Raw genomic sequence first — 27,661 nt, forward strand, 5'->3', positions numbered from 1 at the left:
GCTCGATTGATTTAAGATGGCACTACTGTGCACTGTGAGTTTAGCAGCCCCTATGTGAATATGCAGCTGAGAGGGGTGCTACCCCAACAAATTTCTTGTCACAGATAATTGCCATTCCACATTTGAGTACTAAGAAAAGCGCTATATAAATGTAATGGATTATTATTATATAGCGCCTTTCATTCTGTCTGTCTGTCTGTCTATATCTATATCTATCTATTATATAGCACCTTTCACTCTATCTATCTATCTATCTATCTATCTATCTATCTATCTATCTATCTATCTATCTATCTATCTATCTATCTATCTATCTATCTATCTATCTATCTATCGTAGCAGTAGGGCACTAGAGCTCCCTTGAACCCTCAGGTATCAGTCTAAACACCAGGTATAATTCCAATTATTATTGATTTTATAATAATAGTGTGCACAAAGCATCCTCCACTCCACACTACTCATACAAATCAATACAATAATCAATTCACCAATCCTCCTCTCCCAGACGCGTTGTCACCCTTCCACCCAGCTCAGCTCAACTTCTGGGATTTACCATCGTCCTTTTATATTCCCTGACCTGGAAGTGGTTCCAATCCTACAGTCCTAAAGTCCTTTTCTTCAACCCGGAAGCATGTCGTTCCTTCCGGTCATGTGATAACGATGCACTTCTGGGTTATAGGGCAGCACTCTGTAAGCCTCCCTACAGCGGCTCCTGGTGGCCCCCATGGTATCCAGCAGGGTTGTTTATAAAAACTACACCGTCCATAATGCCCTGCTGGAATTTGGTGACCTTCCATGCTGCTGGGAGGACTCCATCTAGCGGCCTGGAGGTGTGGACCAGTATATTCGGCCGGCCATCCCTCACACTATCTATCTATCTATTATATAGTGCCTTTCATATCTATCTATCTATCTATCTATCTATCTATCTATCTATCTATCTATCTATCTATCTATCTATCTATCTATCTATCTATCTATCTATCTATCTATCTATCTATCTATCTATCTATCTATCTATCTATCTATCAGATGTTAATTAAGATGGCGCAGTACATAGTGTCCAAGCTTTCGGATTCTTTCTCAAACTCTCAACATAACTCCTATTTTCAGGTTGGCAGTGAATTGGCATAGACTGCGGGCTTTGATTTGTGAAGGTTGATCTTCTGTGCTTTCTTTGATAACAACTCATTTCTAGTTATTCTGACCCCACACTGCATCTCATTCTGCCTCTTCATTTGTTACCTCAGTGGTGATCACAGTTACTTCCTCCTTGTCTTTCAGGAGACAACTTGAGAAATATTATCATGTGGATGGACCACAGAGCTTTTGAGCAAGCTAATGAAATCAATCAGAGGAGCCACCGGCTGCTTCAGTATGTGGGTGGCGTGATGTCTCCAGAGATGCAGCCCCCCAAGCTCATGTGGCTTAAACAGGTACATCTTCGTCTGTCTGTTTGCAGCCATTGTGTCATCATTTTCGTTTTACCTCACAGTTGTTTCAGTTCACTGTTGTTAGCAGTGGGTCAATTTGTTCACTTCCTCGCTATTTAAATATTTCCACTATTGTGGTGATAAACATAAAATGTAAAAAGAGGTAAGTCCTGCAAAAGTGACTGGAGAAGAATGAGCATATACTGTATTCTGTATGTGGCCCTATGGATTGTTCAGCCACTAGGGTGCGCCAAGTCTGTTGTACAGCCTTTGGCCTTTGAGCTGACTTCATGGAGTGAGTGGGTGCTGAATGATAAGAGTGAAGGATCCCACGCATTGGGCAGCTATGTGAGGGCACCACTGTGCACCTCTCCTCTGCCCAGTCTCTGTCTTTCTTACTTGTGGGACATTAATTCCTATCCCATGTCAGGCGAGTTTAAGCTAAATGAAAAGAATAATGTGTTTAATAAATAATAAAGTTCTGAATTGAAGTGGCACTCTTCAAATGCCATCCATTGGCTCTGGGTTGAGTTTTTCTTGGTAAAGCCCCAGCTAATCCTTGACACCGAATAAGAGATGAGAGATTGGGGCAAAGCTTTCGCTGATGCCTGACATAAAGGAAGACCTTGAGTGGAGCTCCTGCTCTTGACTGACATAAAAGAAGAGCCAGAGTTAGAACTCCAGGTAATGTCTGACATAAAGGAAGTACTCGGAGTGGAGCTCCAGGCAATGCCTCACATGAAGTAAGGGCTAGGGGCGGAGCCTCATTCAGTCCTTGATATAAAGTAAAAGAAGGGGTGGAGCTTCAGCTGATCTCTGTCATAAAAGAAGAGAGATAGTCAGAACTCAATCCTGACATAAAGGAAGACCTTGGGAGGAGGTGCGGCCATTCACTGACATAAAATAAGATCTAGAGGTAGCACTCCAGGTAATGCCCGACATCAAGGAAGGACTAAGGGTCGAGCTCTAGGCGTTCTCTCATATAAAGGAAGAGCTTGGGACAGAGTTGTGGCCAATTCATAATATAAGGGAAGAGATAGGGTTGGAGCCCCAGGTAATGCCTAACATAAAGTAAAAAACTAGGAAGGTGGAGTTTTAAGTAATTCCTGACATTAAAGCTGAGGGTCGAGTGGAGCTCAAGATAATTGCTGACGTAGAGGAAGAACTGTGAAAGGAGTGCCAGCTAACTCATGACATAAAGAGCTATGGATGGACCTCTGGCCATTCACTGAGACATAAAAAAGAGCTGGGGTGTAACTAATGCCTGACATAAGGGAGGAGCTAGGGGGCGGAGTTTCACCCAGCCCCCGATCTAATGGAAAACCTGCAGGTGGAGCCCATGCCATTCACTGACATTAAAGAATGGCTAATAATAATATAATAATTCTTTGCATTTATATAGCTTTTTTCTCACTACTCAAAGCGCTTAGCAATTGCAGGTTAAGGGCCTTGCTCAAAGGCCCAACAGAGCAGAGTTCCTTTTGGCATTTTACGTGATTCGAACCGGCAATCGCAGATCCCCAGTGTCAGAGCCACCACTCCACCTAGAGATGAAACTCCAGGTAATGTCTGACATGATGAAGTACTAAGCACAATGAGTCACACATAGGAAGAGCTAGGGGCGGAGCTCCACTCAATGTCTGATATAAAGTAAAAGATGGGGGCGGAGCTTCAGATGATCCCTGTCATAATGGAAGCGCTAAGGGTGGAGCTTTGCTCAATCTCTGATATAAAGTAAAAGATGGGGGCGGAGCTTCGGATGATCCCTGTCATAATGGAAGCGCCAGGGGTGGATCTCCAGCCAATCCATGACACAGTGGAGAAACTATGAATGGAGCCTCTTCTAATCCCTGACATAAGAAAAGAGTTAGGCTTGGAGGTCCAGGTAATACCGACTTGAAGTAATAGCTAGGAGTTTAGCTTCAAGTAATCACTGACATAAAAGAAGAGGTGGCTTCAGGGCCCCAGACATCTTTTGAACTGAGTAGCCTAATATAATCACATAATGCAATGAGATCAAAGTATAATCATAGCTTTAAACATTTGCCCATGATTCTTGTTTAACGTATCCTCACTAATGTATGCAAACAACACAATATTGTCATCCATTTGATACATAGTGTCAGTTTCTCCATCTATGGAGAGCTCTTTAGTGTGTCAGGAGTGAATGTGAAGAATGTAATCATCAAGTTATTGATAGTGATGAACAAAGGGGGATCGGCATTTGTTGAGTTTTAATGTAAGTTTTACTGTAAGCCTGATTAAGAGATGCTTTTATTTTGAACTTAAACAGTCTTTAGCAATGCATTCAAAGTCTTCAGTTGTAGATTTAACTTTACTTTGCCACCTACGTCTATGTCTTCCATGCTATGCCGATTTGCCTTGTCATTTTCTAACCCGCTTAATCCAGCCCTGGGTTGTGGGGGAGCCTGGAGCCAATCCCAGGTAGCATGGGGCTCAAGTCAGGAACAAACCCTGGACAGGGCGCCAGTCCATCGCAGGGTGAACACACACACCCTCACACACCAAACACTCACTAGGGCCAATTTAGTGTCGCCCTGCACATCTTTGGACTATGGGAGGAAACCAGAGCACCAGGAGGAAACTCACGCAGGCAGAAGGATAACATGCAAACTCCACACAGGAATGACCCAGGATGGGAAACTTGCCATCCTTACTGCAAGGCAGCAGTGCTACCATTGCACCACCGTGCCACCCTATGCCAATTTGAGACAATTCAATCTTCGTTCATATATTTCAAACCAATTGTGCTGTACGAAGTTTTAAAATCACCAAGTGAAGGGCCTTGGTGAATTTCTGAACTTGTCCGTCTTATAATGGAGACGGGTTCGGTACGAGTGTACTGTTTCACTTCTAGTTTTAGAGAGTGTTTTTGCTTGAACTTGCACATTTTGTAAATTTTCCTCTTTTTACTCATTTGACTCAATGCCAGGAAGAGTGCATGCATGCAAACAACAACAACATTTATTTGTATTGCACATTTTCATACTAATGATGTAGCTCAAACTGGATGAAGAAAGAGAAAAAAGACAAAATATATAAAAAATAAAATTAGGCAATACTAATTAACGTAGAATAAAAGCAAGGTCAGATAGATAGATAGATAGATACTGTAGATAGATACTTTATTAACCCCAAGGGGAAATTCCCATACTCCAGCAGCAGCATACTGATAAAGAAAATATTAAATTAAAGAGTGATAACAATGCAGGTATACAGACAGACAATAACTTTGAATAATATTAACATTTACCCCATCCGGTGGTATTGAAGAGTCGCATAGTGTGATGGAGGAACGATCTCCTCAGTCTGTCAGTGGAGCAGGACGGTGACAGCAGTCTGTCACTGAAGCTGCTCCTCTGTCTGGAGATGATCCTGTTCAGTGGATGCAGTGGATTCTCCATGATTGACAGGAGTCTGCTCAGTGCCCGTCACCCTGCCACAGATGTCAAACTGTCCAGCTCCGTGCCTACAATAGAGCCTGCCTTCCTCACCAGTTTGTCCAGGCGTGAGGCGTCCCTCTTCTTTATGCTGCCTCCCCAGCACACCACCGCATAGAAGAAGGCGCTCGCCACAACCGTCTGACAGAACATCTGTAGTATCTTATTGGAGATGTTGAAGGATGCCAGCCTTCTAAGGAAGTGTAGTCGGCTCTGTCCTTTCTTACACTGAGCATCAATATTGGCAATCCAGTCCAATTTATCATCCATGACCAGGGAGGACAGATACACCAGAAAAAAAAAAAACTCTAGATGACTGGAGAAAAAAAAATCTGCAGGGGTTCCAAGGCCACAACACCACCTGCCCAACCCCCTCTAGGCATTCTACCTAACATAAATGACCTCAATTCGTCCTCATGGTATTCAGGGTTCACATGGACGAACTTGATGATGACAGTCATGTAGACTTCTGGCCTTTAATCCATCAATCTTGGGACATCATGGTGCTTTGATCAGAACTGGAAAAGAGAAAGTAGGGGTTAGTACGGACAGCTGACACAGCAGCGCCCTCTCCTGGTGCTTTAGGGAAGCTAACTGACAGAGTACAAGAGGGTATCATTTCTCCAGAAGTGGTTATGTAAACACATATAAGACTGAATTGATTGAACAATACTATATGCAGATTATTATTACAAGGAAACAATGTTATCAACATGCAGCTAAATGGAGTTTAAACTAATTAATAACATGGGCAAGGCCCAACTGCCCAAATCGACAGAAATATAGGACGGGTTCAATAATGGACAGTGGCGTCAGCTGGTGGGATGCTTCTGAGGCTTAACATCCTTAGCATTACATTTTTTCTTGAAAAAACATATAAAAAGTGTTGCATTTTTTGGCTTGAAAAATGGCATATTTATTAAATCTGATCTTTCTACTGTAAAACGTGCAAAACACTAAAATAACAAAGTCAGAAGTGTAGAAAGTATAATAATGATACAAATAATAATAATGAATAATAATAAAAATAATGCTGATACCAAATATACTGTCAAAATGTGTTGTTTGTGTGGTATTTCTTGAAGCATGGTTAAATACGTAATCCAACGTCACAGTCGGGACAATAGTAGCCTGATTTCTGATCCTGATCAGCTTTTGAACAGCGCACTGCACATGTGTGATTGACACAAGCGTCACTTTCAGATACATCAGAATCACTTGCGATTTCATAGTCCGTTCCAATTTCACTGCCCAAAGGCAGATTCACTTTGTCATCACTGCTCATGTCACTGTCGAGAGTGTGCAACACCTGGGGCTTCATGAATGACGACGTGCGTAGAATTCACACTAAAACATGGCGTGTGGATAAAAACAGAAATGTGGATATGCACAAAAAAAATCCAGATGCAGTACGTCAACTTTCATGTTCTACATAAATCCCAATCAGCATGAAAAGTAACGCTCATGCACGCTCCTGCCATCCCACCCCGACTCCTCTCACAATTTTGCATATTTTAATATGCAAATCAATATACATATCACCTTCCCCATTCATTGTTGGGTTAAAAGACAATGGCAAAAGCATGTAAAAAAAAAAAAGAATTTCAGCAACTACGAAGAAGAGGCAAGGAAAATCATACTATTTGTTGGCTTAAGCAGTGGTATAAGCAACAGAAGGAAGTTGATTGAGTGATACACAGACTCAAAAGTTTGATTTCAGAAAGTCGCACAGTGCCTGGAACAAAAAAGAAGTGGTCAGATATCAAAGTCAATGTGAAAAGCCGAGTTGTAGTCCACTGTCTGAGTGTCATGCGAAAGTGTATTAGGGTACAGAGAAAAGAAAAACAATTCAAAACAAGTTGAAATGTTCACTTTAAACTCGTGGTTTATTTTGTCAATATAGTGGAACATGGTATACTTAATCTTAAAATCAATGTTAAATTTACTACAGTATCTCTGATCCCATCGTAACTAAAGCAGCACGTTAAATGTTGCATACTCTATGTGTTCTTCTATGTGCTTTATGTGTGTGAATCACTATGTTCTTCTTAAAAGGGGCTTTCTATTAGGCCAACAGGACCCAGAATATATTACATGATATTATAGCTCTTCGAACATTTAGAATACTAAGATGTATACTTGATATCATTTTCATGTGGAAATTAATTAAAGCATGTATTAAACATAGGGGCATGGTGGCGCAGTGGTAGCGATGAGCTGGCACCCCATCCAGAGATTGTTCCTGCTCTCCCACAAGATGCTCGCTGGGACGTGTGCGACATTCTTTGAAATAATTTAATGCAGCAGTACTGTCTCTTTCAAACCTACCAACCCCCAATGCCTGTCTTTCCTTTTCTTTTTACACGTAACCAATTGCCACACAATGAGCTCTGTAATAAATATAAAGCCAGCCGTAAGCTTAGATCGCCGATTCTTTAAAACCTTTAAGGAACATTGAAATATCTTCGTAGTACATGTTTAATTATTCCATGCATCTGTCCATCCAGGGTCACGCCAATCCCAGGAAGAATACAGCACGAGGCAGGAACAATTCCTGGACTGTGCGTCACCTCATCTCTACGGCTGCGCCACCGTGCCCACACGTTTAATTGTTAAGAATATACATTATTTAAATGAAGTTAAAATGTATCTGTATAATGTAATATACATAGTGTGGCACCCGGCTGGGGTTCATGCCCGGCCGGGATGCCCAGGATGACCGGAGGAGGGCTTGTGCCTCCTCCAGAACACGAGGGGGCGACCACCATGGTTGCTTTGGGGGCCCTGGACCTCAGCACTTCTGCCACACTCCAAAGTTCCGGCTGCGCAACCGGAAGGACTCCAGGTTTCCCTGCTCCTCTTCCCCCCAGCACCTCCGGGTGTGGCGGAAGTGCTGAGGTCCAGGGCTCCCAAAGCATTGGTGCACCCCCTGGTGGTGGCCACGGGCCCCTACAGGGTAGAGCTTCCATGCTATGCACCCTTGGCCCACAAAGCAACCAGGGAGGTCGCCCCCTCGTGTTCTGGTGGAGGCACAAGCCCTCCTCCGGTCCTCCTGGGCATCCCAGCCGGGCATGAACCCCAGCTGGGTGCCACAATAGTTTAATGCATTTCATCTTAAAAATGATATTAAGAGCTCCAAGAAGATAGCGCCTGGAAATCTAAATTGACTTAGAAGCCAGTCGTCATCATCTGTAAATACATGCTTTCTTCTATTGAATTGAATTCCTTTATTGTCATTGTGTGGTACAATGAGATTCATATGCATATATATAGTGCATATAAGCCAAATGGTTCATAAAGTGTCTCAGGTTGTCCAATATTAAGGTTGTCGTTTAAGTTTACAGTGAGGTAATTGTAATTCTGAGTACAAACAATTCTATCGGGAGCACTTGAAGGACTGATTTAGTGTGTTTGCAGCTCTTGGGATGAAACGGTTTCTGAGTCTTGAGGTTCATGCTGGAAAGGCTCTGAAGTGTTTGCCGAATGGGAAAAGTTCAAAAAGACTGTGCCCATGGCTGAGGCAGCTTATGCTATAAATGTTCTCCAGGGCATGAAGCTGTACCCCAAGAATTATCCCCGCTCTTGAGACAACTCACCGTAGAGCTTTCTGATCAGCTGCTGTACAGCTGTGGTTCCACACCCAGATACAGTGGGTTAAAATACTCTGAGTGGTGCAGTGAGAGTAACAACGCTAAAGCAGCAATGGTATTTGGAATAGTTTGGCCATTCCGTGGACCATTATATTGTTACAGGTTGATTACAATTAGATGTCTTAAATTTATAAATGATATGCGGTTAATATCAGTGTATTTGATAAAGCCGTGTCAGGGATGTGAATCTAAAAAAGAAAGGGTAACCACACAGGAACAATATCACAGCTACTGGTGCCGCCAGTTTGCAAAACCAAGCCGAAAAGTTGCATACGCGATGGATTGAGCTGGCGTGAGAATGTGTGTGGCTTTATGCCAAGTTTAGTTTTTATACATTACGATGTGAGCATGGAAATGGGCATACGAAACATTTTTGGGCGTACGCACCGTTTATACATGAGGCCCTGGGCTGCTGAAAAAACGTTTCTTATGAAACGACATTATGAGTTTAGAAGAAGACTTGTCTGCACCGTTGCCTGGGTAACATTCAGGCCTGTCACTTACACCAAACATCCCTATATTGTTTCCCCGAGTAATACTCAGCACTAATGCTTTACCACTTTTACAGCCTGAGTAATCATTGGCTCTTAACGCTTACTTCAGATGCGTCTATACAGCCTAAGTGACTCTTGGGACTAACACTACGGCGGCTAACCCTTTGTTCTGTGGCACCCAGATCCCCTCATGATATAGATAGATAGATAGATAGATAGATAGATAGATAGATAGATAGATAGATAGATAGATAGATACTTTATTAATCCCAAGGGGAAATTCACATACTCCAGCAGCAGCATACTGATACAAAAAACAATATACACAAACAATCGCAGCAAGCCCCTGATCTTCTTGCCCATTGTGTGCCATTCGTATTCCCATTATACAATAAATCAGTTCCTTTCCAAGTTCTTACGTACTTGTGTAATTTTAATGTTTTAGCTAATGTTAATAGTCAGGTGGGAAACTTATTTCAGTTCCTTGTCTCCTTTCATATGGTAACATCGATACTGATTTTATGCTGGTATTGGTCATTTTGTATTAATATTTACTTTTCAGTTCCTAATTATTGGATATGGCTATTTTGAGTGTACTGTCTAAAAAGAGACGGAACACAAAGAAAAAGGTTTGGGGTTCCACCCTGTAAATTGTGAGGTTTGCAGGGGAAAAAACAGGCTGCGTGATTCTACGCCGAGTAGTCTGAGGAGACTGAGACCAAAAACAGGACTGACTGTAGAGCAAGGCTGTTGGCTTTTATTGCTAGGGAGAGGGAAGAGGCGGGGCATCTGGAAGGAAAGAGGTCATCAGAGGGTGTGGTCTGGAGTCGGAGGTGGGAGGAGGAGACTTGGTCTTACTGCTCCTGTAGGGAGGGAAGAAGAGGCATTAGCCCACCTGATTACCCCCTGTACCTGTGTGTCAGCAGTAGCTTGACCCCCTTGCTGCCTCCCATGCACGCGTGTGACAACTGTTAAAAATGGTGTGTTTAAGAAAATTGAACAACAATCAGTTACAGACCCTTCACCACTAGCACATGTCACTCGATTTCATTGTCACGTCACTTGAACTGCAGTCTCTGTGTATGAAAGCTGTTGAGCCCCCACAAGCCCTTTTTAATCTCTGTTGTAAAGGGCTGTTAAAAAGGACGTATTTAATGGTGTCTACTAATGCATGGGATTGCATTCTGTTATTGCTGTTACTTTTGAATATGACTCATTGATACAAAACCATTTAATGAACAAAAATGTAATAAGTGACTCTTGGATGAAGTAAATAAAAATTGTGAAATGTTTCAATTTCTGCATCAGTTAACTTACGGTAGTTGCCGAACACACCTGAATGTTATGCCATGCATACATCGTCTGACTTCATTTATTTAACCTGTTTATCCCTTTCAGCGGATGGCACTGTGGCACGGTAGCACAGTGAGTAGTGCTGCTGCCTCCCAGTTAGGAGACCCGGGTTTGCTTCCCAGGTCCTCCCTGTGTGGAGTTTGCATGTTCTCCCCGTGTCTGCGTGGGTTTCCTCCGGGCGCTCTGGTTTCCTCCCACAGTCCAAAGACATGCAGGTTAGGTGCATTGGCGATTCTAAATTGTCCCTAGAGTGCTGCCTGGTGTGTATGTGTGCGTGCCCTGCGGTGGGTTGGCACCCTACCCAGGGTTTGTTTCCTGCTTTGCGCCCTGTGTTGGCTGGGATTGGCTCCAGCAGACCCCCGTGACCCTGTAGTTAGATTATAGCAGGTTGGATAATGGATGGATGGATCCCTTTCAGCACAGGCCCCAGTTGAGAGCTGGTCCTGGACGGGGTGCCAGGCCACCCCAGGGTCTTTCACACTGACGCCTACACTTTGTCCTGTTGGGTCAATTTAAAGTTGCCAGTTGACTTTAAGTGTCTTTAATATATGGCAGGGTCCGTCGTATATGACATCCCTTAATATTTTTAAGACCCATTAAAAGTGATTGGTGGACTGAAAGGAGGCCGTAACTCAGAGGGGTTACAGCACAGATCAATCCCACATGCATCAGTAGGACATGTTGGTCTTCACTTTTGAGGCTGCCCCCAGGTCACCCATAAAAAGCTTAATGCTAGTGCATTCACAGACATGCCGCCCAGCCCACCCCATGCCCCCGTTGATTATCATAGCCCTACATACCACACAAATATTTTTTGTGTCTCCCCAGTACAGCTGGCCTGGCGAGGTGAATTGTAGCCGGGATCAATGCGGCTCATTCCCTGTAAAGCCAGGCAGCCGACATCCACATACTGTAAATAAGCTTCATCTTGTTGGGGGGGGGCGGTGTTGTGGGGGGTGGTCTGTATTAAAAAAGCCTTTGGAAACATTTTATTGTGTCAGGGTGCCTTATGTAGCACAGCGCCTCCTACAGATAACCCTGGAAACTGACTAGACATTCCAATTCAGTCATGACCTGTAGCAGATGAGGTAGGTGGTGCCCACACTGCCCGGCTGGTATGGCTTTTGCCAGGGCTTTCTTCTTGGTTTTAGTTTGTTTTCTCATTAGGCCTGTTTATTCTGTTTTGTTTCTTGAAGTATTTTGTGGTTTTGTTGACAGATTCTGTTATGATCGGGCTGTTGTTTAAAGTGCTTCTTTTTATTTTCTTTGCTATTCTTTCAGTATCATTCATTGCTTTGCATTGTTTTTAATAATATTGTTCAGTTCTTCTATTATTTGCTTATATATTATCTGTCATTTTTATTCTGTTTGGTTAATATTTAGTATCTTTGTGTCTCTTGCAATTGTTTCATGCTCCTTGTATTTTGTGGGTGGATCCCCAGGAGGCGGGACCACCTGTCTATCACATTTGAGAGACCACCCCAGCTCTACAACCTGAGCAGTTCATATGGAATGCACTCTGAAGCATGGAGGTTATTGTAAGTGTAGTACTCTCTGTTTTTGAATTCTGATTTCAAACTTACGAATTGTGCTTTTTGGAATATAGCCTTGGACAACTCCTTTTGAAAGTCTTGTTGTATATATATATACTAGGGGGCTCTGCCCCCTGCTCGCTTCGCTTACCAACCCCCGGGTGGGCACTACACGCTAGCCACCTCACAGATCTGCCACTCGCATATGGGGATGTGAATGTACAATTTAAACAGATTGTCATTTTCATGGGAATTGTTACAGATGCATAATACAACTAACTATTATGCATTACAGCCAGTAATTAACCATAGTAAAAAATAATAAAATATAATAAATTGAAAGAAAATTATGTTTCATGTTGCGTTAGAGGTATTTGTTAAGTTATACGTTTTCGTTTTGTTTGGCTTTGAAATTAACACGCAAATACTTTTTAAACTTACACTTTTTACTGTAAAACTTTTTTTTAATTAACTTTTCATCAATAGCGCATTGAACTTTGATTCCGTGTTTTGACTTTCATCGTGACAACACAACGTGTAACTGCCCGTGAGTGAATTTTGTTTCTTTCTCTCTATTAAATAAAACGACTTTTTTGAAAGTTTGTCCCTGTGATTTGTTAATTGTCTTTGCAAAAGCTATTCTAATGGGAAACTGTAAACGTTTTAATACAAATGGCATATCACGATCTCCTTTGGTGTGTAATGTTATCCCCTGATGATGTACTACATGACCATTCTTGGATACATCCTTCTTTCAACAGTAATTCGTGTGTTGGAAGACCAGACGGTGTTAACGCTTGTAGATATTCTTCGTAATATTGTAAGTTGTTGTTTTCATCTTCCTCACCATCACCACCAACTGTTTCAGCAGAGTCTATTGATACACATTTAACCAATTTGCCATGTGACGGATCGACAGTTTTCGTTTTAATTCGTTTGACTTCATCGTTTCTCGTTGCTAGGATTGCATTATGTACTCAATTTTTCTGTTGATAACCCTTCGTGATGTAATTCATCAATACGATTTGGACATAACACGTCTTCTTTAATTGGGAACGTAAAGTGAGGAAAATGTAAAAATTTACAAAAGCAGAGAGAGCATAGGAACTGTGTCTGACAAATGCATTCACTCGAATGAGAGGTGAGAGGACCGAGTGCGTGGTTGAAAATGGTTGAGAGGAGGCCGGGACTTGAAAACATCTCATGGGCAAAGTCTCATCTCGCGAGACTTGAATAAATCTTCCAAAAAGTCTCGTCTTGTCGTAGGATTTTTTTTATGTAATAGATATATTTATATACTGTATATATATTGCATTTATGGCCCCAACGGTGTATAGAAATACATCTGTCACCAAAGCCATCAACAATAAGGTTGTGAAGGTCTTGAGAGAGCTCTTTGCTTTTACCCAAATCATGAGATGCTTCTTGTATGACACTTTGGGAATGAGAAACCTTTTTATAGGCCATCAATTAGGACTAAAGCAGCTGATATTCATTTGCACTGACGGGGGGCTATCAGCATTGAGAGATGTAAAGTGATTTCTTGGCTTTCCAGGACTTTTTGCACCTCCTTTCCTTCATGTGTTCAATACTCATTCCCTGTGTCATTCCACTTTATTACAAATAACTTTATTTATGGACTTATTTCTTTTGATTTCTTTATACATGTGGATTACTTGGGTTGTGTTCATGTCAGTAGCCCCATTAGAAATATACAGGTGCTGGTCATAAAATTAGAATATCATGACAAAGTTGATTTATTTCAGTAATTCCATTCAAAAAGTGAAACTTGTATATTAGATTTATTCATTACACACAGACTGATGTATTTCAAATGTTTATTTCTTTTAATGTTGATGATTATAACTGACAACTAATGAAAGTCCCAAATTCAGTATCTCGGAAAATTAGAATATTGTGAAAAGGTTCAATATTGAAGACACCTGGTGCCACACTCTAATCAGCTAATTAACTCAAAAGCCTTTAAATGGTCTCTCAGTCGAGTTCTGTAGGCTACACAATCATGAGGAAGACTGCTGACTTGACAGTTGTCCAAAAGACGACCATTGACACCTTGCACAAGGAGGGCAAGACACAAAAGGTCATTGCTAAAGAGGCTGGCTGTTCACAGAGCTCTGTGTCCAAGCACATTAATAGAGAGGCGAAGGGAAGGACAAGATGTGGTCGAAAAAAGTGGACAAGCAATAGGGATAACCGCACCCTGGAGAGGATTGTGAAACAAAACCCATTCAAAAATGTGGTGGAGATTCACAAAGAGTGGACTGCAGCTGGAGTCAGTGCTTCAAGAACCACCACACACAGACGTATGCAAGACATGGGTTTCAGCTGTTGCATTCCTTGTGTCAAGCCACTCTTGAACAAGAGACAGCGTCAGAAGGGTCTCGCCTTTGGACTGCTGCTGAGTGGTCCAAAGTTATGTTCTCTGATGAAAGTAAATTTTGCATTTCCTTTGGAAATCAAGGTCCTAGAGTCTGGAGGAAGAGAGGAGAGGCACAGAATCCACGTTGCGTGAGGTCCAGTGTAAAGTTTCCACAGTCAGTGATGGTTTGGGATGCCATGTCATCTGCTGGTGTTGGTCCATTGTGTTTTCTGAGGTCCAAGGTCAACGCAGCCGTCTACCAGGAAGTTTTAGAGCACTTCATGCTTCTTGCTGCTGACGAACTTTATGGAGATGCAGATTTCATTTTCCAACAGGACCTGGCACCTGCACACAGTGCCAAAGCTACCAGTACCTGGTTTAAGGACCATGGTATCCCTGTTCTTGATTGGCCAGCAAACTCGCCTGACTTTAACCCCATAGAAAATCTATGGGGTATTGTGAAGAGGAAGATGCAATACGCCAGACCCAACAATTCAGAAGAGCTGAAGGCCACTATCAGAGCAACATGGGCTCTCATAACACCTGAGCAGTGCCACAGACTGATCGACTCCATGCCACGCCGCATTGCTGCAGTAATCCAGGCCAAAGGAGCCCCAACTAAATATTAAGTGCTGTACCTGCTCATACTGTTCATGTTCATACCTTTCAGTTGGCCAACATTTCTAAAAATCCTTTTTTTGCATTGGTCTTAATTGATATTCTAATTTTCCGAGATACTGAATTTGGGACTTTCATTAGTTGTCAGTTATAAACATCAACATTAAAAGAAATAAACATTTGAAATACATCAGTCTGTGTGTAGTGAATGAATCTAATATACAAGTTTCACTTTGTGAATGGAATTACTGAAATAAATCAACTTTGTCATGATATTCTAATTTTATGACCAGCACCTGTACTTACTGAGAAAAACGTTGACGTGTTTAATACTTATTTTCCCCTATCTACCTACCTTCCTTCCTTCCTTCCTTCCGCAACTCCTAACGCTGACTGTCCTCACTCCAGTTGTATTTGTCTTTGTTTCTAGAACTTGCCGGAGACTTGCTGGTACAAAGCTGCACACTTTTTTGATCTGCCAGACTTCTTGTCCTGGAAGGCTACTGAGTGTCTCACAAGGTAATTCTTTTGCACATTTTTATCTGTACTTGGTGAGTCCAGCGTGAATTTGTTTATGTTCCCTTGTCAAGGTTACTCCATCCACTCTGTGCGTTCTCTGCTGATGAAATCCTCACCTAGTGATTTATGGGAAAAAAAACTCCTAGAAAGGGAATTGTGCTCTGATGTGCCCTCTCTGTTGTTGTGGACTGACTTAATTGTTGGCTTCCAGTCTGGTAAATGTCACCATTCACACAACTGTCTCGAAAGGGTCAGGGTGGCTGTTGAAGCTAATCCAGTTTGGACAATAGACGGCACATTTGGGTCTGTTAATTTTTCATGCTTCAACTTAGTAAAGGGAGAAAATCCCACTGCAGTTTCAATGCAATACGTCTTTAATGACTGCCACTTTTATCCCGTTATTGAATTAGTGCAGAAGTTAAAATTAGTGGTTGAGGGTCTGTCTAGGTTTACCATTACAGTGGTGCAGTTTTCATTGCTCACCGTCATGTTGTAGGCCTTAATGTCAGTACAGTGGTTTTATATCTCCTCTTAGTTGAGACTGTTGGACTGTATTGTGACCTTATCCATTTACATTTAGGTGTGTCACCCACACTGTGTCTTTGTTTGTGGGCGATTTCACCCTCATAGTGGGGCAATTCTCATTTTTCACTGTCAAGTCATCGGCCCCGATATCAGTACTGTGTGCTGTTTACCCTCCTATAGTTGAGTCTCTTGCACTGTGGCTTGAATTTTTTTTTTGTTGTTCTTTATTTCGCCTTATACAATTTCTTGTATTAGGAATTTGTTAGTTTTCGCATACCCCTTGTGTTCAGAGCGCAGGGTCAGCCATTGTGCAGCGCCCCTGGAGCAATTACAGGTTAAGGGTCTTGCTCAAGGGCCCAGCAGAGTAGAATCTCTTTTGGCAGTGACAGGGATTCGAACCGGCAACCATCTGGATACCAGCACAGATCCTTAGCCTCAGAGCCACCACTCTACCCATTACGGTGGTGAAGTCTCTCCTTAACATTGTGCCTTTGTCCGTGGGATGGGTTTACTGTCATAGTGGTGCAGTTTTCATTGCTTACTGTGAAGATGTAGACCCCGATACCAGTCAGCACTGACGTTTTTCTCTTTAATTGTTTCTGTTAGATTTTATTGTGAGTCTCCCCATATGGTGTTGAGTTCTGTCACTAGTGTTATGTCTTTGTCTGTGGTCCCCATTATATCCTTACAGTGATGCAGTTGTCAGATTGTAGGCCCCGTTAGCAGCACAGCAGTACACCTTTTACCTTTGGTTTCATCGTTTAAGCTTTATTGTGATCTTACCTGAATATCATCCAACTGTATGGTGGTGTCTTATAGAATGTGGATCAGTTTGCCATTACTGTGGCTAAGTCGTTCCTTCATATTGTGCTTTTCTCTGTGGTCAAGAGTAGTATCTATCTATCTATCTATCTATCTATCTATCTATCTATCTATCTATCTATCTATCTATCTATCTATCTATCTATCTATCTATCTATCTATCTATCTATCTATCTATCTATCTATCTATCTATCTATCATATAGTGCCTTTCATATCTATCTATCTATCTATCTATCTATCTATCTATCTATCTATCTATCTATCTATCTATCTATCTATCTATCTATCTATCTATCTATCTATCTATCTATCTATCTATCTATCTATCTATCTATCTATCATATAGTGCCTTTCATATCTATCTATCTATCTATCTATCTGTCTGTCTGTCTGTCTGTCTGTCTGTCTGTCTGTCTGTCTGTCTGTCTGTCTGTCTGTCTGTCTGTCTGTCTGTCTATCTATCTATCTATCTATCTATCTATCTATCTATCTATCTATCTATCTATCTATCTATCTATCTATCTATCTATCTATCTATCTATCTATCTATCTATCTCACCACTTTCTTTTTCTTTTGTTTTGTCTCTTTGCCTTTATCGAGCGCTTATCCATATGACATTCTATGGCCGTGTCTCTTAGCTGCGGTTTGAGTTTGCCGTTACGGTGGTCGTATTGTGCTTCTTTCTGTGGTTTGGTCCTGTGGTCCCATTTATCCACTGTAGCTGTCTGCGGTCAGTATGCCAGGACCCCGGTGCCATCTTCTCTGTGGTGTCGCAGGCCGGTCAGTGGCACTGGTGCAGTTCCCTAGCACATCTGTGCCATTTCACTTACGCCTCTCTGGCTCAGAATGATAAGCACAGCTGCACATTCAACGCTCAGACTGCCAGACGGAGGGAGCGGCAGTTTACTTTTGTAGTTTAGCTGAGGATAGCAGGGTCGGGCCTGAAAAGTGAAGAGATGATAGAGGCAGGAACGAGGAGGAGGAGGAGGAGTGGCAGTTGGGGGGGAGTCACTGAGTGAAGCGCTGGCCCTCTGCCATGAACACTGTGGGTCGAGAGCCAAGTATGAAGTCATCCACAACTTGAGGAGACGCATTAATCCTTGACAGTGTGTCTTAATTTGACGAAGCAAAGACCCGCTAAAACGAAGCAAAAAAAAAAAAACAGAAAAGCCGCAGGGAAGGGGAGCCAGCAGGTTCAAACGCAGCTCCGCCATCAGCCGTCCTCACTGGCCTTTGCTCATTTTGCGATTTTTGTTGATGATCAGTCAGGCCCAGTCCTGACCCCCGACCTCATCGAGTTCCTGATATGTCTGTGCCCCGAGAGTTTGTCTGTCTTTAGAGCGTAATCAGTTTGGGTGGGCAGACACGCCGTGTGACCAGGTATATGTGTGGTTGTACCACACTCTTAATATTGTGAGGTGTGCACTGATGTCCGGAGCACTCGGTGTGACTGGGGAGTTGGGGTGACCTCGAGTGTGCCCGTGATTTTATCGCTGGTTACCTCGAGTGTGCCCGTGATTTTATCGCTGGTTACCTGGTACAACCCTGCAGCCGCAGCTCACTCTTAGCTTTACTAACAAGCTTTTAGAAAATGGACTGCTTTGGAAGGGGTAGACTGAAATTTACCTGAGGATTGGCACCTAAAAAATACAATATTACAGTGTTAAGGGATTGTGTCATTTATATAGTGCCTTTCATTGTATCCTCATCAAGGAGTTGCCTGTCTGGTAAAGTCTGGCACAGGCTGGTCCCCCAGTGAAACCCCCTAACGGCACCCAAGGACCCCAGCAGGGTTGCGCTACCGGACTACAATTCCCAGCATCCCCTGTGGGTGTCTGAATGGGTACTGAAGCCTAGGGATACTGCCACCTAGTGTATGGGGGGAGACAATAACCTAAGTATATTCCTCTCCCCTGTCCTTCCATGCTGGTGGCGTCCCGTCCTGGTAAGGATTCCAAACCAATTCCCCACCTGTCGTCCCTCATCAGACAGTGGTATTTGGAGAGCACTTATAGGTCCCAAAGTGGGAATGAAGGAGCAGCTTGAGGGGTATTTAGAGTTGTATATGTCGTTGATTCAGAAAGTACCGAGACCCCCATTGCTTCCTGTACATTTGTTGGTGTAGATTTCATTTTAAAGGGGTACATGTGCCATCTTTGTCCATCAATCTACACTCAATGAACCACAATGATGAAGTGACAAGATGTCTGTAGAAAGGTTTGAAAACATTACTAAAAATCACAAACTGAAATCTCTCATTCCTTGAAATACTCAGACCTTAATTCAGCACTTTGTAGAAGCCTGTTAGGCAACAATTCCAGTTTTGAGTCTTCTTGGTAACAGCAGCAATCACAAGTTTCTTTCTATTGGACGCTTTCATACATATGATGAAGCTCAAAGTGCTTTACAAGATGAAGAAAGAAAAATAAAATATAAAAATAAGATGAGGTAGTGCTAAGTAACAAAGAATAAAGTAAGGTCCGATGGCCAAACAAAAAAAAAAAAACTCCAGAGGGCTAGAGAAAAAAAACCCCATAATCTGCAGGGGTACCAAGGCCACGAGACCACCCGGCCCCCCTAACATACTTGTAAGTTATCTCAATCAGACCTCATGGCTTTCAGGCTTCACGTGAAAGAATTTGATGATGAAGGTCATACCTCTGGCCTTCAATCCATCAATGGAGGGGCTGCACGGTGCCCTGATCAGGTGGTGGTGGTGTGGTAAGGTGAGGTCTGCGGCTCGTCGCCTTTTAAAATTAACAATCGGTGCAATCGCGGCTTAAGGAGGGGGTGTGGCAGTGTAGCTGGTGCAGTTCCTGAGCGCGATGCGGACGTTTCTGCACTGAAGTGCACAGGTGAGGAGTTTTCTGTGTCCGTAATTGATGCCAGGAGCTGCTCATCGCCACACCTGTGCCACGTCCCCACATATAAAAGGAGAAGCGTGAGAATGGGGAACAAATGGAATGAAAAGGCGCTGAGGTTAAAAGGCGGCTGAAGAGAAGGAGTGCCGACCTCGGATGCTCTGCCTGCCTGCCTGCGCTGTGAGGGTGGATGAAGTTTGTGGCTGCTGCGTCTCCGCCGGCTGTGCAAGGGACGGGTGAGCCGGGGGGGACGAAGAAGAAGGTGGGCTGGGATCTGAAGGAGCCAGTGACTGCATTTTTAATGGATTTATTTATTGTGTTTTTATCCCCCACTATTCACTTGTTTTTATGGATTTTTTGGAGCACTGCATTGTGGGCAATGTTTTTGGTTTTGCTTTGATTCTTTTTAATAAAAGCACGGAACACTTTTTACGCCATCCCTTTGCTTCATGTGTGATTCGTCCCCATCTGTCAGCTCATTCAGTCAGGACTAATTGACGGTGTTGGGTGCGAGAGGCTCCCAAATATGAAGAGAGAGTCTGGAGTGGACCAGCATTGTCACAGATGGTGACATAGATGGTCACCACAGAAAACCGGAGAAAGAACAGTAGGAGTTAGTACGGGTCATGGAGCCATGATAAAGATGATAATTCAAAGCATATACAGAGGGTTACACTATGAGAAAGCCATCCATCCATTATCCAACCCGCTATATCCTAACTACAGGGTCACGGGGGTCTACTGGAGCCAATCCCAGCCAACACAGGGCGCAAGGCAGGAACAAACCCCGGGCAGGGCGCCAGCCCAACGCAGTATGAGAAAGCCATGTTAAAGTAATGAGTTTTTAGCAACTGTATTAGCCTGGTGAATTTCTATCGGTCAGCTATTCCAGATTTGAGGTGCATAACAGTAGAAGGCCGCCTCACCACTTCAAGTTTAGCTCTTGGAATTATAAGCAGCCCCTCATTTGAAGATCTAAGGTTACGATTTGGAGTGTAAGGTATTCTGAGATAGAAGATGGAACAGATTATTTAAAGATTTGTAAACCATCAGCAGGATTTTAAAGTCAATTCTAAATGGCACAGGTAACCAGTGTAGTGACGCTAAGACTGGCGTGATGTGCTCGGATTTTCTTCTCCTAGTTAAGGTTCTAGCAGCTGCATTCTGCACTCGTTGGAATCGATTGATGTCTTTTTTGGGTGGTCCTGAGAGGAGTGCATTACAGTCATTTAGTTGACTAAAAACAAAACTCATTTTTCAGCATCTTGCAGAGTTTTAAGGGATCTAATTTTTGCTATATTTCTTAAAGGAAAAAAGCTAACCTAGTACCGTATATACTCGTGTATAAGTCGCGTCTTGAAACCCGAAAAATCGATCATAAAATCAGACGCCGACTTGTACACCTGTTCAAAAATGCGACACTTTTTATTTTTTTTTATTTACATCTTCTTGTTTCCTCCAATCTCGCACCACTTTCTCAGACACATCGAATTTTGTTGCAGCAGCACAATTACCAATTTCTTTCGCCACTTCAATAACATTTCATTTACAACCAGTGTAACAAAGGTGCTATATGAGCACCGACCCGACACAGACTGACACTGGAGGCATATTTAAAAACAAATAAACTTTTATTGTCTTCCCCGTGTGTTTCCTTAAGAGGCATTAGCTCTCTGGAAATGTGTTCTTTTGAATTGCGGCATTTTAATTAACCTGAAGTTAAATAATTATAAATAAAAAAGGTATTATCCCCACCCCTCATGCAATATGGCGGTTACAAGATTACACGAGAAGCATAAAGGATAATCTAGCACTTCATTGACGGGTTCACGCGGTATTAGAAACGGGAAACTTATGACAGACATATCAAGCATGTGAGTATCTTGACCTACGCAGTCTGCCATCTTTCGTTTGCCACGCTGAAAGGATTTTAACCGGACAGAAGACATAATCTTCTGCCCAGCAGCTTCAAAGTGTGTTGGTCGTAGGTCCATTCTTATATACTGGTTGCTCCATGTGCAGGCTCCTTCTCTGGATCCACACAAGGACAGGAAAGGACTCAAATCCCACCTTCAAAAATACAGGAATAGCACAATGCCTACATACACTTCTCATTCTCCCAACAAGGAAAGAGAATGGTGTGCTGACAGAAGACAGAAATATACTAGTCTGTCTTTTGGCTGACTATTCAATTCTCCAGTTGTCTTTGGCTCTCTTGTCCTGTGCTTGGCTCGGCAATTCTAAAAGCTGATGCTGTGCCCCTGTGTACCATACTTGGTCGGCCTGTATGAATGAGTCCATAACAGTGGGCACAGAGAACAGTGACATTAAACTTAAATAACAAAACATATTATAACACCATGTCACACAGGTACAGCACAGTCCCACAAGCACTTCACTTCACCACCATTCCTCCCGTCGAGCGTTGTCCTGCGACTATGGCTCCCGGAGTGGTGGCTGCTGGCTCCTTATATAGCCCACCCGGAAGTGCTTCAGGTTAGTTCTGGGCGGTATGACCAAAATTCTATATCACGGTATTTTTCAAAATTATCCCGGTTTCACGGTATTGTTTTTCCCATGCATGAGTGCAATTACTGCAGTAGACTGGCTAAGAATAAGCTACTCCAGTGTCATGAGAATTGTACATTGTACAAAAAAACATTTTAATGTGCGCAGACAAGTATTAATGCAGGTTTGCATGGCCCCATAAAGTGATAGTTTTCAAGGGGGTGGCACTAATGGAGAGAAGGAATCACATTGCATGACAGTTGCAGTCAAAATATTGAACCTTTTTATTGAACACATTTTGCAAACAACTTAAACTATAATTTTGACAACATATCTTCAACCATCCAAAGACACATTTAGACTTCATAAAATATCCAGAGTTGTATTGCATTGAACATGTCTTAGAAAAGGAATAAAGAGTAAATATTTTTTGTAAACCAACTCCACTTTCTGTTAATGTTACCAATCTCTATCCACTGACACGTTAGTTATATGGATCGTAATGGCGTTAGTTCTCTCGATCCACCGCTTGCTTTTTTTGTCATAGGCAGTACTCTAGCAAACACGTCTACAAGTGACGTGTGACTCGAGTGTCCTCTCGCTTTTTCAGTTTTACCTGAGGACGCGGAGGGTGCCAATCTTAGTTCCATACATTCATGGTACTCCAAAGCATGTTTGTGGGTAAGGTGGTGCAGCAAATTGCCTGTGTTGCCGCTTCCGGCGACAACTTTTGCAGTAAATAGTTGTTTCGTCCACATCCGACCTTTTAAAACCAAAGTATCTCCAGACAACAGACGCGGCTCCTTTTTTTTCAGCAAAAGTTCTTCTGTGTCATCACGTTCAACATTATAATCTGCTACAGCTTCAGTTTCTGAATGTTCTCTGTCCATTTTCACCGTTCAATTCCTCCACTAACGCATGTACTCCGTTGCATGTGTGTTTAGCAGTGTAGCAGTGAAAAAGGTCCCCCCTTAAACAGTTTCCCACTGCGCCACGTTCCTAACGTTGTTTAGGCTATTTAAACCAGTATTGCGGTATAAGAAAAATCCATATCATAACAAAAATAAAAAACGGTTTTCGGTATGAACCGGTATACCTCTCAGCACTACTTCAGGTGATAATTAACCTAATTCAGGCTGCACTTCCGTGTGTGGCCCACACAGGCTCGTTAAACCATGCAGCGCCCCCTGGTGGTGGCCACAGAGTCCAAACAAGGCTGAGCTCTGAAAGTCCCATGCCTGTGGCCCCAGTGCAACCCAGGGGGGCTGCCACCAAATGTTCCAGGCGAAGTAGTGTGTAGCCCATGGCAATTCCCCCAGACCAAATATCAAAGGGGCATCCCAGGCCAGACCATCTGTCACACCAGCTTCATATTTTCTTCTGATCGAACACTCTTTTGTAGATAAGGGATGCTCTTACGATAAAGGGGTATGTCTAATAAATATTATTATTAAAATGCACATTAATTAAAGCAGCATGTGCAATTCATAGACCACATTGCAGATGAACTCAATTTAGAATGGCGTTTTTGCATCACACTTCGCAGAGTCACAACGATGAAGTGTGGACTAATACGTGTTTGAGTCTGTTTGCCAAACCAGGTTGGGAAAAGCGTTGTTTGTGAACTCGCGGTGTGCTGCACTTGTTAAACCATTTCTTATTTTTACTGTAGCACTAGGGTGCTTTTTGCAGATGATGTTGTCCTGTTTGCTTCATCAGGCCATGATCTTCAGCTCTCTCTGGATCGGTTCTCAGCCGAGTGTGAAGCGGCTGGGATGAGAATCAGCACCTCCTAATCCGAGACCATGGTCCTCAGCCGGAAAAGGGTGGACTGCCCTCTCAGGGTTGGTAGCGAGATCCTGCCCCAAGTGGAGGAGTTCAAGTATCTTGGGGTCTTGTTCACGAGTGAGGGAAGAATGGAGCGTGAGATCGACAGGCGGATCGGTGCGGCATCCGCAGTAATGCGGGCGCTGCATCGGTCTGTCGTGGTGAAAAAGGAGCTGAGCCGCAAGGCGAAGCTCTCAATTTACCAGTCGATCTATGTTCCTACCTTCACCTATGGTCATGAGCTATGAGTAGTGACCGAAAGAACGAGATCACGAATACAAGCGGCTGAAATGAGTTTCCTCCGCAGGGTGTCTGGGCTCTCCCTTAAAGATATGGTGAGAAGCTCAGTCATCCGGGAGGGGCTCAGAGTAGAGCTGCTGCTCCTCCGCATTGAGAGGAGTCAGATGAGGTAGCTCGGGCATCTGATCAGGATGCCTCCTGGACGCCTCCCTGGTGAGGTATTCCCGGCACGTCCAACTGGGAGGAGGCCCCGGGGAAGACCCAGGACACGCTGGAGGGACTATGTCTCTCGACTGGCCTGGGAACGCCTTGGGATTCTTCCGGAAGAGCTAGAAGAAGTGGCCGGGGAGAGGGAAGTCTGGGCATCTCTGCTCAAGCTGCTGCCCCCGCGACCCGACCTCGGATAAGCGGGAGACAATGGATGGATGGATGGATGGATGGACTAGGGTGTTGTACCGTGTTAGCCATTATGAATGTAGAGAAAATCCAAGCAAAATGACCCCTTTTATTGGCTAACTAAATTAACTAACTAGATGACAATATGCAACTCAGGCCCCTTCGTACAGTGCATCCAGAAAGTATTCCCAGCGCATCACTTTTTCCACATTTTCTTATGTTACACCCTTATTCCTAAATGGATTAAATTCATTTTTTTCCTCAGAATTCTACACACAACACCCCATAATGACAACGTGAAAAAAGTTTACTTGAGGTTTTTGCAAATTTATTAAAAATAAAAAAACTGAGAAATCCCATGTCCATAAGTATTCACAGCCGTCGCTCAATACTTTGTCGATGCCCCTTTGGCAGCAATTCCAGCCTCAAGTCTTTTTGAATATGATGCCACAAGCTTGGCACACCTATCCTTGGCCAGTGTCACCCATTCCTCTTTGCAGCACCTCTCAAGCTCCATCCAGTTGGATGGGAAGCGTCGGTGCACAGCCATTTTAAGATCTCTCCAGAGATGTTCAATCGGATTCAAGTCTGGGCTCTGGCTGGGCCACTCAAGGACATTCACAGAGTTGTCCTGAAGCCACTCCTTTGATATCTTGGCTGTGTGCTTAGGGTCGTTGTCCTGCTGAAAGATGAACCGTCGCCCCAGTCTGAGGTCAAGAGCACTCTGGAGCAGGTTTTCATCCAGGATGTCTCTGTACATTGCTGCAGTCATCTTTCCCTTTATCCTGACTAGTCTTCCAGTCGCTGCCGCTGAAAAACATCCCCACAGCATGATGCTGCCACCACCATGCTTCACTGTAGGGATGGTATTGGCCTGGTGATGAGCGGTGCCTGGTTTCCTCCAAACGTGACGTCTGGCATTCACACCAAATAGTTCAATCTTTGTCTCATCAGACCAGAGAATTTTCTTTCTCATGGTCTGAGAGTCCTTCAGGTGCCTTTTGGCAAACTCCAGGCGGGCTGTCATGTGCCTTTTACTAAGGAGTGGCTTCCGTCTGGCCACTCTACCATACAGGCCTGATTGGTGGATTGCTGCAGAGATGGTTGTCCTTCTGGAAGGTTCTCCTCTTTCCACAGAGGACCTCTGGAGCTCTGACAGAGTGACCATCGGGTTCTTGGTCACCTCCCTGACTAAGGCCCTTCTCCCCCAGTCGCTCAGTTTAGATGGTCGGCCAGCTCTAGGAAGAGTCCTGGTGGTTTCAAACTTCTTCCACTTACTGATGATGGAGGCCACTGTGCTCATTGGGACCTTCAAAGCAGCAGAAATTTGTCTACAGACAATTCCTTTGACTTCATGCTTGGTTTGTACTCTGACATGAACTGTCAACTGTGGGACCTTCTATAGACAGGTGTGTGCCTTTCCAAATCCTGTCCAGTCAACTGAATTTACCACAGGTGGACTCCAATGAAGCTGCAGAAACATCTCAAGGATGATCAGGGGAAACAGGATGCACCTGAGCTCAATTTGGAGCTTCATGGCAAAGGCTGTGAATACTTATGGACATGTGCTTTCTCAATTTTTTTATTTTTAATAAATTTGCAAAAATCTCAAGTAAACTTTTTTTCACGTTGTCATTATGGGGTGTTGTGTGTAGAATTCTGAGGGAAAAAATGAATTTAATCCATTTTGGAATAAGGCTGAAACATAACAAGATGTGGAAAAAGTGATGCGCTGAGAATACTTTCCGGATGCACTGTAAATACTGCCCATCTGAGGATCACCCATCCAAGCTATTCCTAGCTATGTAGTACTACTCCGGGCCGAGAGGGGGCACCACTGCCTCCAGCCTGGTCATATTCTTCCTCCACAGCCTGTGGAAAACGCCCAGTGAGGGCAACTGACTCCACCCCTTCCGGCCCTGGACCCTCAAAAGGATGGGCACCCCGAAGGAGGCATCATTGAACAAGAAGACGATCCCATGAGGGGAGCTCCTAGCAAAGACAATAATTTATTCAGAACCTGACGAATAGGACCCACTTGGCTATGTGGCCCAGTGTTGTTTTCATTTAACCCTTAAACTGCCACATACTTGGGGGGGGGGGGGGGGGGTTAATGCAGCCCTGGACACCAAATACTTTCTTGCTGCACCTTTTAAGGAAATGTCACAATTCACCAGGAAAGACTGAAATTTTAATGGAACACATTTTTTTTCATGCAAAGAGCATCACAATTAATGCAACCCTGATCATTTTACATTCTGACAATGAACTATAAAAACTACTGCAGCAATCTGTTATGATATGTAGAAGGTGGGACTGACGCCATTGATGAAATTTAGCAAATCAGTGAGCCAACTGCGTTTGAACGGGCTGCACGCGAGCACACAGAGGCCAATGTTGACGCTGGCAGGCTAGTCTAGTGCAGCGGCTCATTCCCAGGGACCGTGATTCTGATTCACTAGGGGGCGCCAGTGGTCATGAGCTGGCTGCTCAACGAATGAACGTCGCTGAATATACAGTTAGGTCCATAAATATTTGGACAGAAACAACTTTTTTCCAATTTTGGTTCTGTACATTACCACAATGAATTTTAAATGAAACAACTCAGATGCAGTTGAAGTTCAGACTTTCAGCTTTAATTCAGTGGGGTGAACAAAACGATTGCATAAAAATGTGAGGCAACAAAAGCATTTTTTTGAACACAATCCCTTCATTTCAGGGGCTCAAAAGTAATCGGACAAATTAAATAACTGGAAATCAAATGTTCATTTCTAATACTTGTTTGAAAATCCTTTGCTGGCAATGACAGCCTGAAGTCTTGAACTCCTGGACATCACCAGATGTTGGGTTTCCTCCTTTTTAATGCTCTGCAACTTTCAGTTGCTGTTTGTTTGTGGGCCTTTCTGTCTGAAGTTTAGTCTTCAACAAGTGAAATGCCTGCTCAGTTGGGTTAAGATCAGGTGACTGACTTGGCCATTGAAGAATTTTCCACTTCTTTGCTTTAATAAACTCCTGGGTTGCTTTGGCTGTATGTTTTGG

General features: G+C 43.3%; 1 protein-coding gene across 2 annotated transcripts in view; it reads left to right on the forward strand.

Moving 5' to 3' along the window:
* fggy (FGGY carbohydrate kinase domain containing) overlaps positions 1-27,661 on the forward strand; it is a 183,543-nt gene that overhangs the window by 44,690 nt on the left and 111,192 nt on the right. For both annotated transcript variants that reach the window (XM_028810782.2, XM_028810783.2), the window contains exons 4-5: positions 1,285-1,436; positions 15,352-15,440. In XM_028810782.2, the coding sequence (XP_028666615.1) occupies positions 1,285-1,436; positions 15,352-15,440 (241 nt within the window). The remainder of the gene's footprint in view (positions 1-1,284; positions 1,437-15,351; positions 15,441-27,661) is intronic.

This window comes from Erpetoichthys calabaricus, chromosome 10 (assembly GCF_900747795.2).
Source record: "Erpetoichthys calabaricus chromosome 10, fErpCal1.3, whole genome shotgun sequence".
NCBI lineage: Eukaryota > Metazoa > Chordata > Cladistia > Polypteriformes > Polypteridae > Erpetoichthys > Erpetoichthys calabaricus.